The following is a 14,682-nucleotide window of genomic DNA, read 5'->3' as shown; positions in this document are numbered from 1 at the left end:
TTCAACATTCGCCTTTACAAAAAGGATGAAATGTGTATACGATGACATTTATTTAAGTTAATACATCACATTGTATATATTGGAGAAGCATAAAAACGGAATGAACAGATATCGTGCCGACTGCTATATAATGCATGGGCGACATGTTTAAAACATACCCCAAGTTCTCCGTACACCTCCGTTATCAAATTAAATATAGACAATTAGCAGTAAATGTTTCACTAATGCATGTGCAGTAGCTAGGACTGGAAATGTGAATATAAAGCCATGCAATCCCGAAATAGCATTTGCACAAAAAGCTACTTGCACCTTTGCAACAGCCAGGAAACATTTTAATAACCAATGCACAAAAGTGACATTTATCGGTTGATTGCAGACGTGCTTGAATCAATTGTTTTATTAATAACAAAATTGCCTGCCATGGTGCATTTTACTGCAGGATCCTAATGGGTGGGTCACTCCCTCGCTAGGGTGCCGAGATCCACACCCAGTGACAGCAGCTGCTCACGCAGGTACTTGTCAAACACCCGGACGTTATACAGGCACTGTACATAAAACTGACGCTCAGATCATAAACTATACCTCCCCAAATTCCTAATTGCAATTGCGAGGTGTCCAAGTTCACCACGTAATCTCCCAAGAAACGGTTCAACACCTCGACCACTAAAGACTCGAACACCATCGTCTCCCGATCACCATTCTCGGCCCACCGGAGCCGCTGCCTCTTCTCAGCACGAGCGCCCAGCCCCCGAGCCCGATGCAGCAATTCAAAACACAACGATCGCCCAGCGAACCGGAACTAGCGCGAGCCGCGCTGCCTCACTCCCTTTAAGAGCGACGCGCGTTCATTTCGACCAATGGCAACTCCCGAAAACCATTTGGGGCGGACGTGCGCGCTCACGTTGGGCGCGTCACCTCAGACCGCCGCCGCCTTTTTGGTTCGCTCCCCGCACCTACGCGTGCCCGATGGGGTGAGAGGAACAGCAGCGGGTGGAGCAGGCGTGAGTTAATGATGTGAAAATGAGCTGTTCACCCGTGTGGCGAGCTCTGGTTTTTTTTGTAAATCGCCATTGTGGAGCCCAGGTTTTCTATCCGAATGAGAGGATTAAACACAAGGAGCGCTCACTGACAGTCAGTTTTATTTTTGATCTGCAAGTTTCAAGGACAATTCTTTGGCCAAGTTCGGAAGATTAACCTGCAGGATTACTTTAAATCAAACAAAATGACCCTTTGCTACTTTGAAGCGTTGTATCAACCTGTTTGAACTTTTTTTTTGCAGTTCATTATTCTGTAAAGGGCAACCGTACTAATTGGGACCTAACTGAGTTCAATCACAATTGTTTTTTTTTATCTTAATTTGTTGTGAAATAAAGCAGCTTAAAAGTGCATATCAGGCCTTGTACAATTAAGTCTTTCTGCCTGTAAAAAGATTGAAGATAGGCACCGAAAGATACCAGGATCTACTTCCACAGTCACATTCGACTTGAAACGTTAACTCTGTTTCGCTCTCCACAGATGCTGCCAGACCTGCTGAGTTTTTCCAGCATGTTCTGTTTTATTCCATTTCAGATGGCATTGTTACACCCTCCATTTCAGATGGCATTGTTACACCCTCGGATTAAACTATTTTAATAGTGGGTAGTGGGCAGTGCAGGATCACACTTAAATTTTGGTCTTAAATAATTTATTTGAGCTAGTCACGATAAGACCCAAACTTCTAACAACCTGATTGTAGTGCCACTGATGTGGATAAAAAGGCTGACTGAGGCCATTTTCCAGCTGTCTCTTCACCAGTCACCAGAACTGGGGCATATCTAGAAATAAAAATATATTTGACACTGGTCAACACAAAGAGGTGAAACTGCAAAAAAGTTCAAACAGGTTGATAATCTTCTTACAACTGTTCCTACTGTTCCCCAAAGGGAAAAAAGTGTGAAGATATGAAACAAACAAACAAACTATTCATGGACTCTTGGTATTGCAGCATTTTTGAATGTTTACCCAGTCTATTTTACCCAATACATGATATTAATGGGAACCATCTACATAAAACTGCTTGCTCTCAAGTAGTGTTATGTAGATGGTTGCCATTAATATGTAGTTTGGGTGCATTGCCCTCAAAGGGACTGGGCAAACATTCAAAACGATGCTTGTTTTGCAAAGGTGAACTCCCTAGAAAGTTGACAAGGAAGTCCTTCATCATATATTTTCAACCCAGCACGTCTGTTGTATTCTGACTGAGTTGCCTTGTGAAGAATTAAGATTTCCACAGCATTCATCCACAGCCATGATGTAGGAATAGCTGCTGTTCACCAGAGTAGCAAAAGCTTGTCACACATTTTTACAGCTTCAGCCCTGGGAAGCTTCCCCACAAGTTATCACAATTCCAGAAGACTGGCCAAGAGGACAACGGCAATTTAATGTGGCATGCCAGCTTTTAAAACTAGTCTCATGATTAATGTATCAAATAATCTTGCCAATTTAACAGGCTGGCCTTAAATCAGAAGGTGCCTGCTCTGGTTTTCCTAGTACAAAGAATTGAGATTCACAGAGGTCCCAAACTAATAAATAAATCAATAAAAGTAGAGAATCTGATTAACCAAGGCCATTTAAAAAGCAAACCAAGAACTAAGGTTTATTCCCAGTAGAATTGAATTGTCGAAAAATTATGTTAAATTTCTATCGAGCATTGGTTAGCCCACATCTGCAGTACCCTATACAATTCTGGTCCCATATTCTAAAGTAAGCATAGACACTAGAAAGGGTGCAAAAATGAATTGCAATGATGAAAGCAGAAATGTAGGATATACATATCTTGAAGGGAAAAGGCTGAGAGCTGACCTAATAGAGGTCTTCAAAATTATGAAACATTTTGATGGAATGGACACAAATAGAATGTTTCCACTTGTGGCAAAAAGCAAAACTACAAGTCATCAATGTAAGATGGTCACCAAAAATATAGGAAATTCACAAGTAGTTGTTTTTCTCAGAGAATGATGAGAACGTGGAATTTACAACCACAGCAAGTAGTACAGATGAATTTAAAGAGAGGCTAGATAAGCATATAAGGAGCAGGGAATAGAAGTTTATTCTGATAGAGGAAAGACAGGAGGAAGTTTGAGTGGAGCATAATGGTTGGCATGAACTAGAATACCCTAGTAATCCCTATGTAAACTTCAGTTTTTGCAAGGTTCACCCTACCATAAGACCATAAGACATAGGAGCAGAAATTAGGCCATTCGAGTCTGCTCCACCATTCAATCATGGCTGGTAAGTTGCTCAACCCCATTCTCCCGCCTTCTCCCCATAACCGTTGTTCCCCTTACCAATCAAGAACCTATCTATCTCTGTCTTAAATACACTCAATGACCTGGCCTCCACAGCCTTCTGTGGCAATGAATTCCATAGATTCACCACTCTCTGGCTAAAGAAGTTTCTCCTCATCTCTGTTCTAAAAGGTCTTCCCTTTACTCTGAGGCTGTGCCCTCAGGTCCTAGTCTCTCCTACTAATGGAAACATTTTTCCCATGTCCACTCTATCCAGGCCTTTCATTATTCTGTAAGTTTCAATCAGATCCCCCCTCATCCTTCTAAACTCCATCGAGTATAGACCCAGAGTCCTCAAACGTTCCTCATATGTTAAGCCTTTCATTCATGGGATCGTTCTCGTGAACCTCCTCTGGACCCTCTCCAGGGTCAGCACATCCTTCCTGAGATACGGGGCCCAAAATTGCCCACAATATTCTAAATGTGGTCTGACCAGAGCCTTATAAAACCTCAGCAGCACATCCCTGCTTTTATATTCTAGTCCTCTCGAAATAAATACCAACATCGTATTTGCCTTCCTAACTACTGACTCAACCTGCAAGTTAACTTAAGAAAATCCTGGACTAGGATTCCCAAGTCCCTTTGCACTCCAGATTTCTGAATTCTCTCCCCATTTAGAACATAGTCTATGCTTCTATTCTTCCTACCAAAGTGCATGACCTCACACTTCCCCATGTTGTATTCCATCTGCCACTTTTTTGCCCATTCTCCTGACCTGTCCAAATCCTTCTGCAGCCTCCCCACCTCCTCAGTCTACCTGTCCCTCCACCTATCTTTGTATCATCTGCAAACTTAGCCAGGATGCCCTCAGTTCCTTCATTGAGATCATTAATGTATAAAGTAAAAAGTTGTGGTCCCAGCACTGACTCCACTAGTCACTGGCCGCCATCCTGAGAAGGACCTCCTTATCCCCACTCTCTGCCTCCTGCCAGACAGCCAGTCTTCTATCCATGCTAGTATCTTGCCTCTAACACCATGGGCCCTTATCTTACTGAGCAGCCTCCTGTGCGGCACCTTGTCAAAGGCCTTCTAGAAATCCAAGTAGATAACATCCATTGGCTCCCCTTTGTCAAACCTACTCGTTACCTCCTCAAAGAATTCTAATAGATTTGTCAGGCATGACCTCCCCTTGATGAAACCATGCTGATTTTGCCCAATTTTACCATGCACTTCCAAGTATTCTGAAATCTCATCCTTAATAAAGAACTCTAAAATCTTACCAATGACCGAGGTCAGGCTAATCAGCCTGTAATTTCCCAAGTTTTGCCTCACTCCCTTCCTAAACAGGGGGCTTACCATGCACTCTTGGTTCATATTTAGGCTTATGTTTCTTTTTATTAGTCATTTTTGGGATATAAGTGTTGCTAACAAGGACAGCAGTTATTACCTATCACTAATTGCCCTTGAGAAGCTGCTGGTGGACCATTTTGAACTGCTGCAATCTATATGGTAAAGGTACTCTCACAATGCCAGTTATCTTCAAGAATGAAAATCTTTGCCAAGCATATTGCGCCACTCTATAACTGCTAACTGATTTGATAGTTGTGTTTCAAATCTCGAAACAATAGGGAAACATCTGCTTAAGAAATGGACTGTGCAGTAATTGTGGTTAGACTCATAAGCAAACCTTCCTGTAGAGCAGATTGAATTCCACCTGCTTCATTTCTCAATACCAGTGCTTTGATTCCATGCAATAGACCACCTATGGAACTTACAATGATCAGTTCCTATTACTGGCTGAGAACCTGTGCCAGAATGCATTATTGAAGTAGCGAACCAGATTTTCGCTACTGAGACAGGCAGCTTGAGTCAAGAAACATTTTGAATCTGCATACTTGCCTCAGTATAAAATGCCCCTTTCCTGTCCGGGGAGACAGGAGCAAGCCCACTGGTCCCAGAAGCAGATTAGAGCTAGCCACAGGATCTGCCGAGTGCCAAGGTGGTCTTGTTAAAAGGCCTGCCTCGAATTTTTGGAAATGGTACATTTTAGGCCCTCGAGCCTTCACACCCCATCACCCCCACCCATTTCCTATGCCATCTCAATGCCCCAAGACAACTTAATATCAACTCATGCCCCATGGCCCCTCATACTCTCCATGCCAACTCATGTTATTCCATGTCCATTCACCCAGCATACCTTCTAAACCCACAACCTCGACCACCTAGAAGGACAAGGGCAACAGATGCATGGGAACACCACCACCTGCAAGTTCCCTTCCAAGTCATACACCATTCTGACTTGGAACCATATTGCCATTCCTTCACTGTTGCTGGGTCAAAATCCTGGAACTCCATCCTTAACACCACTGTAGGTATTCCTGCAACACATGGACTGCAGCACACCACCATCTTCTCAATGGAAATTAGGAATGAGCAATAAATGCTGGCCTAGCCAGTAAAGCCCACATTCCATGAACAAATAAAAAAAATACTGTACTATGTACAGAATCAATGAACTCTGCTGTAACAGTGGCCTGTGTCAAATTGCTTAAAAAAACAGCCAATCACAATTTGTAAAAAAAACATGTGTTCCTACCACCCTATACAATTGTCAATCAAACAGACCATTAAAATATCAATAACTGAAGCTTTAATCACTTGACACCTCTTATTCTTGTGCAAATAAACTTTGAGACATTGACAAAAGAGATCGCAGAAAAAATAATTTCTTAAAACCACTTAAGGATGTGCTCTCAGCCAAGCTCCTGGCTCAACCTACTCCTCAAATACCTGCCACTCTGTAGGACAAAGGTGATGGGTGCAAAACTCCATTTTTATAGGAGCTAATATCCCAAACACAGGCTCTACAGACAAAGGATTAGCTTCCTGGACAATACCAAGTACCAGTGCCTCAGGAGGCTCAGATTTTCTCTTCAGGTAGTTGCTGGCCTTTGAAGCCTCCTGAAAGAAGGCCTCCTTCCAAGTGGACCAGGTGGTGCATGTTACCAATGGCAATCAAACTCACCACAACTCTTAATTTCTTCACTTTAAGCTCATTCCAGGGATCTGATGATGCTATTTGTTGAATCTCTCAATCTGCTGCCGACAAGTGCATCTCACAGTTAACAAGTGCAATGTTTGCCAGGGCCAGCACTTGCATGCACTTTGCTGGTGATGAGACCAGTCAGAATAAGAGGTACAGCAAGTAATTAGGAAAGCTAATAGAATGTTATTGTTTATTGTGAGAGGAATTGAATACAAAAGTAGAGGGGTTATGCTTCAGTTGAACAAGGCAATGGTGAGACCGCATCTGGAGTACTGTGTACAGTATTGGTCTCCTTATTTAAGGAAGGATGTAAATGCGTTAGGAGCAGTTCAGAGAAGTTTTACTACACCAGAAATAGGCAAGATTGGACAGGCTAGGCTTGTAACCATTGGAGTTTAGAAGAGTAAGAGGTGATTTGATTGAAACATAAGATCCTGAGGGGTCTTAACGGGGTGGATGGGGAGAGGATGTTTCCTCTTATGGGAGAACGTAGAACTAGGGGTCACTGTTTAAAAATAAGGGGTTGTCTATTTAAGACAGAGATGAGGAGATTTTTTTTCTTTCAGAGGGTTGTGAGTCTTTGAATATTTTTAAGGCAGAGGCAGATAGATTATTGATAAGCAAGGGAATGAAAGGTTATTGGGGTAGGTGGGAATGTGGAGTTGAGATTGCAAATGGAGCAGTCATGATCTTATTGAATGGCAGAGCAGGCTCCAAGTGGCTTATTCCTGCTCCTAATTCATATGTGCTTAGATTTGCTATTCTGGTTGGATTCCCACAGGTCCAGGGAGGCATGCATTTGGCAATCATGTGTGCTCAGATCACCCAGATGTATTTATCAACTGAAAGGGATACCACTCCATCAATGCTCAGTTGGCCTGCAACCTCCAGAGGATCTTCATGCATGTCTGTGCAAGATACCCAGGGAGCCGCTGTGGTGCATTCATCCTGCACCAGTCAAGTCTCACACAGATTCACACCATAAAGCTGAGTCAGATGATGGCTTCTTGGAGGTGAGAGTTACTCTTTAAGGACATGGCTGATGATACCTGTGAGGAGTCCCACCGGTGACACCTAGGAAAGGTGGAACATATGTCACAGGAGCAGAAAAGTTGTAACTCTTTCGTGTACAAACCTGTTTCCATCTGTTTCAGATGAAGTTACATTGTTTCATAGTTTGCCATTGTGAGATTTGAACTCTTGATACTCTTTTGAGTAAACCTGTTTCCATCTGTTTCAGATGAAGTTACATTGTTTCATAGTTTGCCATTGTGAGATTTGAACTCTTGATCTTGGGGTTACAAACCCAGTACCATAACCACTTGGCTATTTAGGCCAAGCAAATAAGAAGATGTAACTCTTTCGAGTACAAACCCGTTTCCATCTGTTTCAGATGAAGTTACATTGTTTCATAGTTTGCCATTGTGAGATTTGAACTCTTGATCTTGGGGTTACAAACCCAGTACCATAACCACTTGGCTATTTAGGCCAAGCAAATAAGAAGATGTAACTCTTTCGAGTACAAACCCGTTTCCATCTGTTTCAGATGAAGTTACATTGTTTCATAGTTTGCCATTGTGAGATTTGAACTCTGGATACTCTTTTGAGTAAACCTGTTTCCATCTGTTTCAGATGAAGTTACATTGTTTCATAGTTTACCATTGTGAGATTTGAACTCTTGATCTTGGGGTTACAAGCCCAGTACCATAACCACTTGGCTATTTAGGCCAAGCTTGCAGAAAAGTTGTAATTGAGCAAGTAATCAGGATACTGAAGATGCAACTCAGCTGCGTGGACAAATCTGGGGGTGCTCTTCAAGGATCATTAGCAAGGGTTTTCAGAATGACATGGTCTGCTGTGCTTTGCATAACACTGTACGCATCAAGGACTAGAGTTCCAAGAGGGGAAAGTAATCTATCGCTTCCTCAAGAACCAGTGTTTCTGCAGCTAACAACCTTTTTGTTTAGCTTCCCAGGCAAAAGGACATTTCCCATTTTCATCCATCAAAAATGTTATGAAACCAGCTGCATTCAAATACCCATCGGGAAGATTAGCACGTGAAGCATCACTAAAAATGACTAGCTTTATGTTATTTGTAAAAAGTTCTTGGACTGAAACTAAGCACTCATTTCTCCAGATATAATTTTTTAAATGTTTTATTTGCCCATAAAACATCCTCAACTTTCGGGTGTACTTAATTCCAAATCATCAAAACTAGCATCCAGTCTTGTCTGAGTGCATAATCAATCAACTGACCAATCAAGCTCCGCGACTGCTCAGCCTCTTTAGATGGAATGTCATCTTTCTCCCATGACAGCATGATTAACCGGAATGGGAATAAGACTCTAAAATAGGATTGCTGATTTAAAGTTATTCTGCTTAATATCTAAACCATTATATTTAAAGGCCCCAGAAGCCTGACTTCTAATCTGAAATTCCTCTTTTATCCAATTAGTAACACGTTTCTCAAATTCTGCAGTACTGCCCCATAAGAGATCATGAAGATGCCTGAAAGTTTCCCTTTATGATACCAATAAAATATTTCAGGATTTGTTTTTAATTGAACACAGCCTATTTTCAGCAAAACAGATCTCACTGAAAAGTTCCCTCAAAGCATCACTCAGGCCATGGATGCATTTGTTTAGTGTCCATTGTGTCCTTTCTGCATCTTTAGGCAGTTTCAGAAACACTCCTCTCTGAAAGTTATCACCCTACAGAAATGCAGCTTTTATGTCAATTGATCTAAACTCCCATGGATATATGGCCTAAAGAGTTCAGAATCTCAATTATTACAGTGCAGAAAGAGGACATTTGGCCGCTGTAACTCTTTCGAGTACAAACCCGTTTCCATCTGTTTCAGATGAAGTTACGTTGTTTCATAGTTTGCCATTGTGAGATTTGAACTCTTGATCTTGGGGTTACAAACCCAGTATCATAACCACTTGGCTATTTAGGCCAAGCTATTCGGCTGCTGTATCTGCACTAGCTCTCCAAATGAGCAATTCACTTAGTGGTATTTGTAGATTAAAAGGTTAACATCAGGAGCACCTAATAGTGATGTAACTAATGAGGCAACTATGAAGCAGTGTCACATGACTAAGACACTGCGATCTGGTGGGAAGCAAAAGTATAACCTTGTGTAGAGTACTGAGCTGTATGTATAGATCTACACAAGAATGTTTTTTTTTATGAACTAATGAATAGCATTCTAAACTCCTGTGAATATGTGACCTAAAGAGTTCAGAATCTCAAAATTGTTGCAGTGCAGAAAGAGAACATTCAGCCCATTGTGTCTACACCAGTTCTCCAAATGAGCAATTCACTTAGTGTAACAGGCAAACTCTAAAAATACTCCATCTAGACCCCAAACCCAAGGCAAAACATGGTGGCAGTGGACAGAGTGTAAAGATCCAAAAAAAACTCCATGTGAAGACTGTAGGCTTGAAAAATATAGAAATCCTTGGAAAAAGGACTAGAAGAAAAATTGAACACTTACCTGAGAGTGCAGAATTGTGGGTGCAACAGATGCAAGCTGACACACAAACCCAGAGTCCAGACTGCAGTGAGCACAGATCACAATCTACAAGCCAAACTACTGAAGCATAAACAGATCCAGAGTTTACATCTACATTGCCACTCCCAGAACCTTTCTGAAGTACTGAAGGCTCACAACAGACTCAACACTGGGACAATTGGAGGAATAGATACTCCAGATACAAAGCAGTTTCAGGTTTGCATAAGAAGGAACAAAAGCATTAGGTCAGTTCTTTACTCTATGTAGTAGGGGCTATTGCAAATGATGTAACAGTGAGACAGGGAATCGATGAGGCTTCAACTCATACAATGAAGTCCTTCAGGCAAGATAGGGAGTCAAGGCTTCAAGCTCACGCAATGAAGTGCTCCAGGCATTTGTTGCGTACTTCAGTATTTGAAAAAAGATGATCATTGCACAAGCAAAATTTAATAAGACAAAAGAAAAACCAGATGAATGCATGGATTCATTCAAAAATGAACTATACAGGTTAGCAGAAAATTGGGACTGCAGGATCATCCAAAATGAATAAATATGCAATCGCATAGTAGCCAGCATGCTAGATCAAACCCTATCTCTCGCTAATGAGGTAAGATTTAAATCTCACAAAGGCAGTACAGACAGTGTGACAAACTTAGCTTAGCATGCAAAACATAGAGGTTGTTCTTGGGGTAAGTGATGTCCCTTGAAAAAGAATGAGTGAGGCCATTCAATATGCCGGACAGAAAAGTGAAAGCGCATTGAAGCAGAAGCCTGCAAAATTTGGGAGAAGTGTGCTAACTGCCATGTTGAAATGGTCTCGGTGTACTGGGAAAATTCTGCACAAGAGGGAAGAATGCCCACCAGAGGGAGCAGAGTACCACAACTGTGGCAAATTAGGACATCTTAAAACTGTCTGCCAATCTAAAATGCAAGTGACTCACAGGAAGAAAGAGAAAATAATAAGGCCAAGTCGAATCCAAGTAGTGAAAGAGCCACTGAAAAAACAAATAACCTTCCTAAGCGAAGGAAATGAAACAGAAAATAATTATTGGGGCATTAAGTTAGAAGATGATGGTCACCTCGCAAAATTTAAGCTAGATACTGGCACAGGTGTTTCAGTACTAATTGATGAAGTAAAGTGGCTTAAAATATCACATTACAGCCATCCTCCAAGCAGTTGAAAAGGACTAGGAGAGACAACACTAAACTGAAAAGAACAAAGAAAAGTATAGCACAGGAACAGGCCCTTCGGCCCTCCAAGCCTGCGCCGATCATATTGCCCATCAACTAAAATAGTTTGCACTTTCAGTGTCCGTATCCCTCTATTCCCATCCTATTCATGTATTTGTCAAGCTGCCTCTTAAACACCACTATCGTACCTGCTTCCACCACCTCCTCTAGCAGCGAATTCTAGACACGCACTACCCTCTGCGTAAAAAACTTGCCCCGCACATCTCCTCTATAGTTTTCTCCTCTCACCTTAAATCTATGTCCCCTAGTAATTGACTCTTCCACCCTGGGAAAAAGTTTCTGACTATCTACTCTGTCCATGCCACTCATAATTTTGTAAACTTCTATCAAGTCGCCCCTCAATCTCTGTCGCTGTAGTGAGAACAATCCAAGTTTCACCAACCTCTCCTCATAGCTAATAACCTCCAGACCAGGCAGCATCCTGGTAAACCTCCTCTGCACCCTCGCCAATGCCTCCATATCCTTCTGGTAATGTGGCAACCAGAATTGCATGTAATATTCCAAGTGTGGCTTAACCAAGATTCTATACAGCTGCAGCATGACTTCCCAGCCTTTATACTCAATACCCCTGCCAATGAAGGCAAGCATGCCATATGCCCTCCTGACTACCTTCTCCACCTGCGTTGCCACTTTCAGTGACCTGTGGACCTATACACCCAGATCCCTCTGCCTGTCAATGCACTTAAGGGTTCTGCCATTTACTGTATAATTCCTGTTTGTATTAGACCTTCCAAAATGCTTAACCTCACATTTGTCCAGATTAAACTCCATCTATCATTTCTCCGTCCAAGTCTCCAACCGATCTATATCCCATATAAGGCCAACATTTGATGAGATTAAGATACAAGGATAAGGAAATTGTGGAGCCCTTGTATGTTATACTGAACCAGTGGCCATCATTATTGAGCAGAAAGCATGCTTGCAGTTGAAGCTAACTTACAAAGTTGATGGAATTGCTTACAAGCAGTCTAATGAGGTACTCGGGAATTAATTTACATCCACATTTTCAGGCTTAGGAAAGCTGAAGACAGACTATCACATAACCATAAGGCAGATGCTAAGCTTAAATGTCACTTCACAGCAAGGGAGGTCAAACACTGACTCTTAGACAAAGTCAAGAGTGAGATTGAACACACTTTACGATGGGTGGTCATCTCTGTAGCAACCATACTGATGAAGTGGTATTCTGGAATGGTCACAGTATCATAGCCTAATGGTTTAATTAGGATCTGTGTGGACTTGACTCAATTAAACATGTCAGTGGAGCGCAAGATCTACCGATGGCATCAGTGGATGAAAGTCTCGCCAAATTATCAAAAGACCCCTTCTTCACAAAATTGGATGCTAACAGTGGCTTTTGGCAGTTGCCTCTGGACAAAGAATCAAGATTGCTAACTACTTTTATCACCCCATTTGGTCATTATTGTTTTAACAGGTTACCATTTGGAATTGCTTCTACACCCGAGATATTCTAAAGAATGATGTCTCAGACCCTGGAAGGCAAGGAAGGAATAACATCCCATATGGATGACATTCTCATACTCAGTTCCTCAAGGGAAGAACATGACCATTGAGTGAGAACAGGTTCTTCAAGGTTCTACAAGAAGCGGGTTTGACATTGAACAACAAATGTGAATTTGCAAAACCTATTATAAAATTCTTAGGTCACACTGTGTAAACTTCATGAATTGCTGCCAACCTGCAGAAAACCAAGGTGATTTGAGAGTTCCCACATTCTAGAACAATCACAGAATTAGGAGGATTCCTTGGATAGTCAATCAAGTTGGCAAGATCCTACCAAACTTGGCAGAAACCAACGAGCCACTATGACAATTGTTGAGGCAAGGTCAATAGTAGTGCTGAAACATGGACCAGCAAAATGCTTTTGACAAGATCAAAAATCACTTAATTTCACCAGAAGTTCTAACACACTGCAATCCAGAGTTGCCAACAATTGTAGCAGCGGGTGCATCATCTACAGGCTTGGGCGCAGTGTTAATCCAAGTTCGAAAAGATGGACAAAGAAGTTCAGTTTATTATGCCTCAAGATCTTTCTCAGACACGAAGAGGTGCACACCCATTGAGAAAGAGGTATTAGCAGCCACATGGGCCTGTGAGAAGTTCCCTGATTATGCCATGGGATTAAGGTTTAAAATTGAAACCGACTGCAAACCTTTGGTTACGCGCCTTAACCTAAAGGAAATTGCAAAACTGTCACCTAGAATTCAATGTTTCATACTGAGACTCATGAGATACAATTCAGCTACTGGAGTACATTCAAGGGAAGATCCAGACAACAGCAGATTCATTGTCAAGAATATCAGTGGACAGAGTCAAGCAGGAAGATTTAAATTTTAAAGTATATACTTTGCTCATTAGCAAACACTTACCAGTCACTGAGAAGACATTACTAGAAATTAAGTAAGCACAACTGCAGGATTGTGAGTGCGTCAAAATAAAAGAGTATTGCCAGAATGGATGGCCGGATTATATTCCCAACAACCCAGTGCCAAGCCAATACTTTGAACAGAGAAATCATCTCACATTCATCGATGCTTTCTTAGTTTTTAACAACAGACTAGTCATCCCTAAAACAATTTGACTTGATATTCTCCAGAAGAACCATTGAGATCACTTGGGATTAGTGAAATGCCAAGCAAGAGTCCAGGAGTCAAATTGTTGGCCAGGCATCAGTCATTTCATTGAAGAGTTATCACAAATTGCCTTACATGTGCAGTGAACAGCTAAGACAGAGCGAACCACCGGCACCTTCCACTTTTCCTTCAAGGTCATGGCAGTTATTTGGGTTTAAAGGCAAAGCTTTCATCACGGTCATTGATTACTATTCCAGATGGTTTGAAGTGAACAAGCTGCATAGCACCATGGCGGAGACAGTCATTACATCACTGAGAAGAAACTTTGTGACACATGGCATCCTAGATGTTGTGGTATTAGACAACGGACCACAGTTTGTTAACAAATTGTTCTATAACTTTGCGCAGGAATATGATTTAATACATGTGACTAGTTCACCTAGATTTCCTCAGTCGAATGGAGAAGCAGAAAAAGAACTGATAATCAAGGAATTGATGAAAAAGAACAAAGATGTTAACTTAACCCTTCGTAACTACAGAACATCGCTAAAAAAATAGGTTCTCACCATCAGAACTATTGATGGGAAGACAGCTACGGGCACAACTTCCAGCTCAACCTAACATTACCTCAGATGATTGTTAGAAAGTTAGGAAATGTGAGGAGCCTCAAAGAGACAGTCGGGCTTGTAACTTCAACTTCAGGCACAGAGCATGAGACTTGAAAGTGCTACAGCCTGTGTAGGGACTGTGGATATGAGATCAACAGAAAGAAGGCATTGTCATAGAAAGAGCTCCACAGCTGATACCTTATAGAACTGAGACAGACCAGGAAAATATTAAAGGAACTGAAGAGCCTTGATATCATTGGGAAAGAAACCAATGGATGCCATTCAGATCCGGATGGAGACAAGGAACCAAAAAGAAGTAGAAACTCTCCAATCATTCAAGTAGAAGAACAACGAGAGAGCAGTTCATCCTCAACCTTGAAATATAATCAGAACCAGATCAGGG

General features: G+C 41.6%; 1 protein-coding gene across 7 annotated transcripts in view; it reads right to left on the bottom strand.

The window, feature by feature from the left end:
* Positions 1-825, bottom strand: part of vps13a (vacuolar protein sorting 13 homolog A) — a 524,014-nt gene extending 523,189 nt beyond the window's left edge. For all 7 annotated transcript variants that reach the window (XM_041186720.1, XM_041186723.1, XM_041186721.1 and 4 more), the window contains exon 1: positions 583-825. In XM_041186720.1, the coding sequence (XP_041042654.1) occupies positions 583-682 (100 nt within the window). In that variant the 5' untranslated portion in view covers positions 683-825. The remainder of the gene's footprint in view (positions 1-582) is intronic.
* Positions 826-14,682: the final 13,857 nt, after the last annotated feature.

The sequence above is a fragment of the Carcharodon carcharias genome, chromosome 4 (assembly GCF_017639515.1).
Source record: "Carcharodon carcharias isolate sCarCar2 chromosome 4, sCarCar2.pri, whole genome shotgun sequence".
Lineage (NCBI taxonomy): Eukaryota > Metazoa > Chordata > Chondrichthyes > Lamniformes > Lamnidae > Carcharodon > Carcharodon carcharias.
Note: the sequence above shows the minus strand (reverse complement) of the source record. Positions and strands in the feature narration are given on the sequence as shown.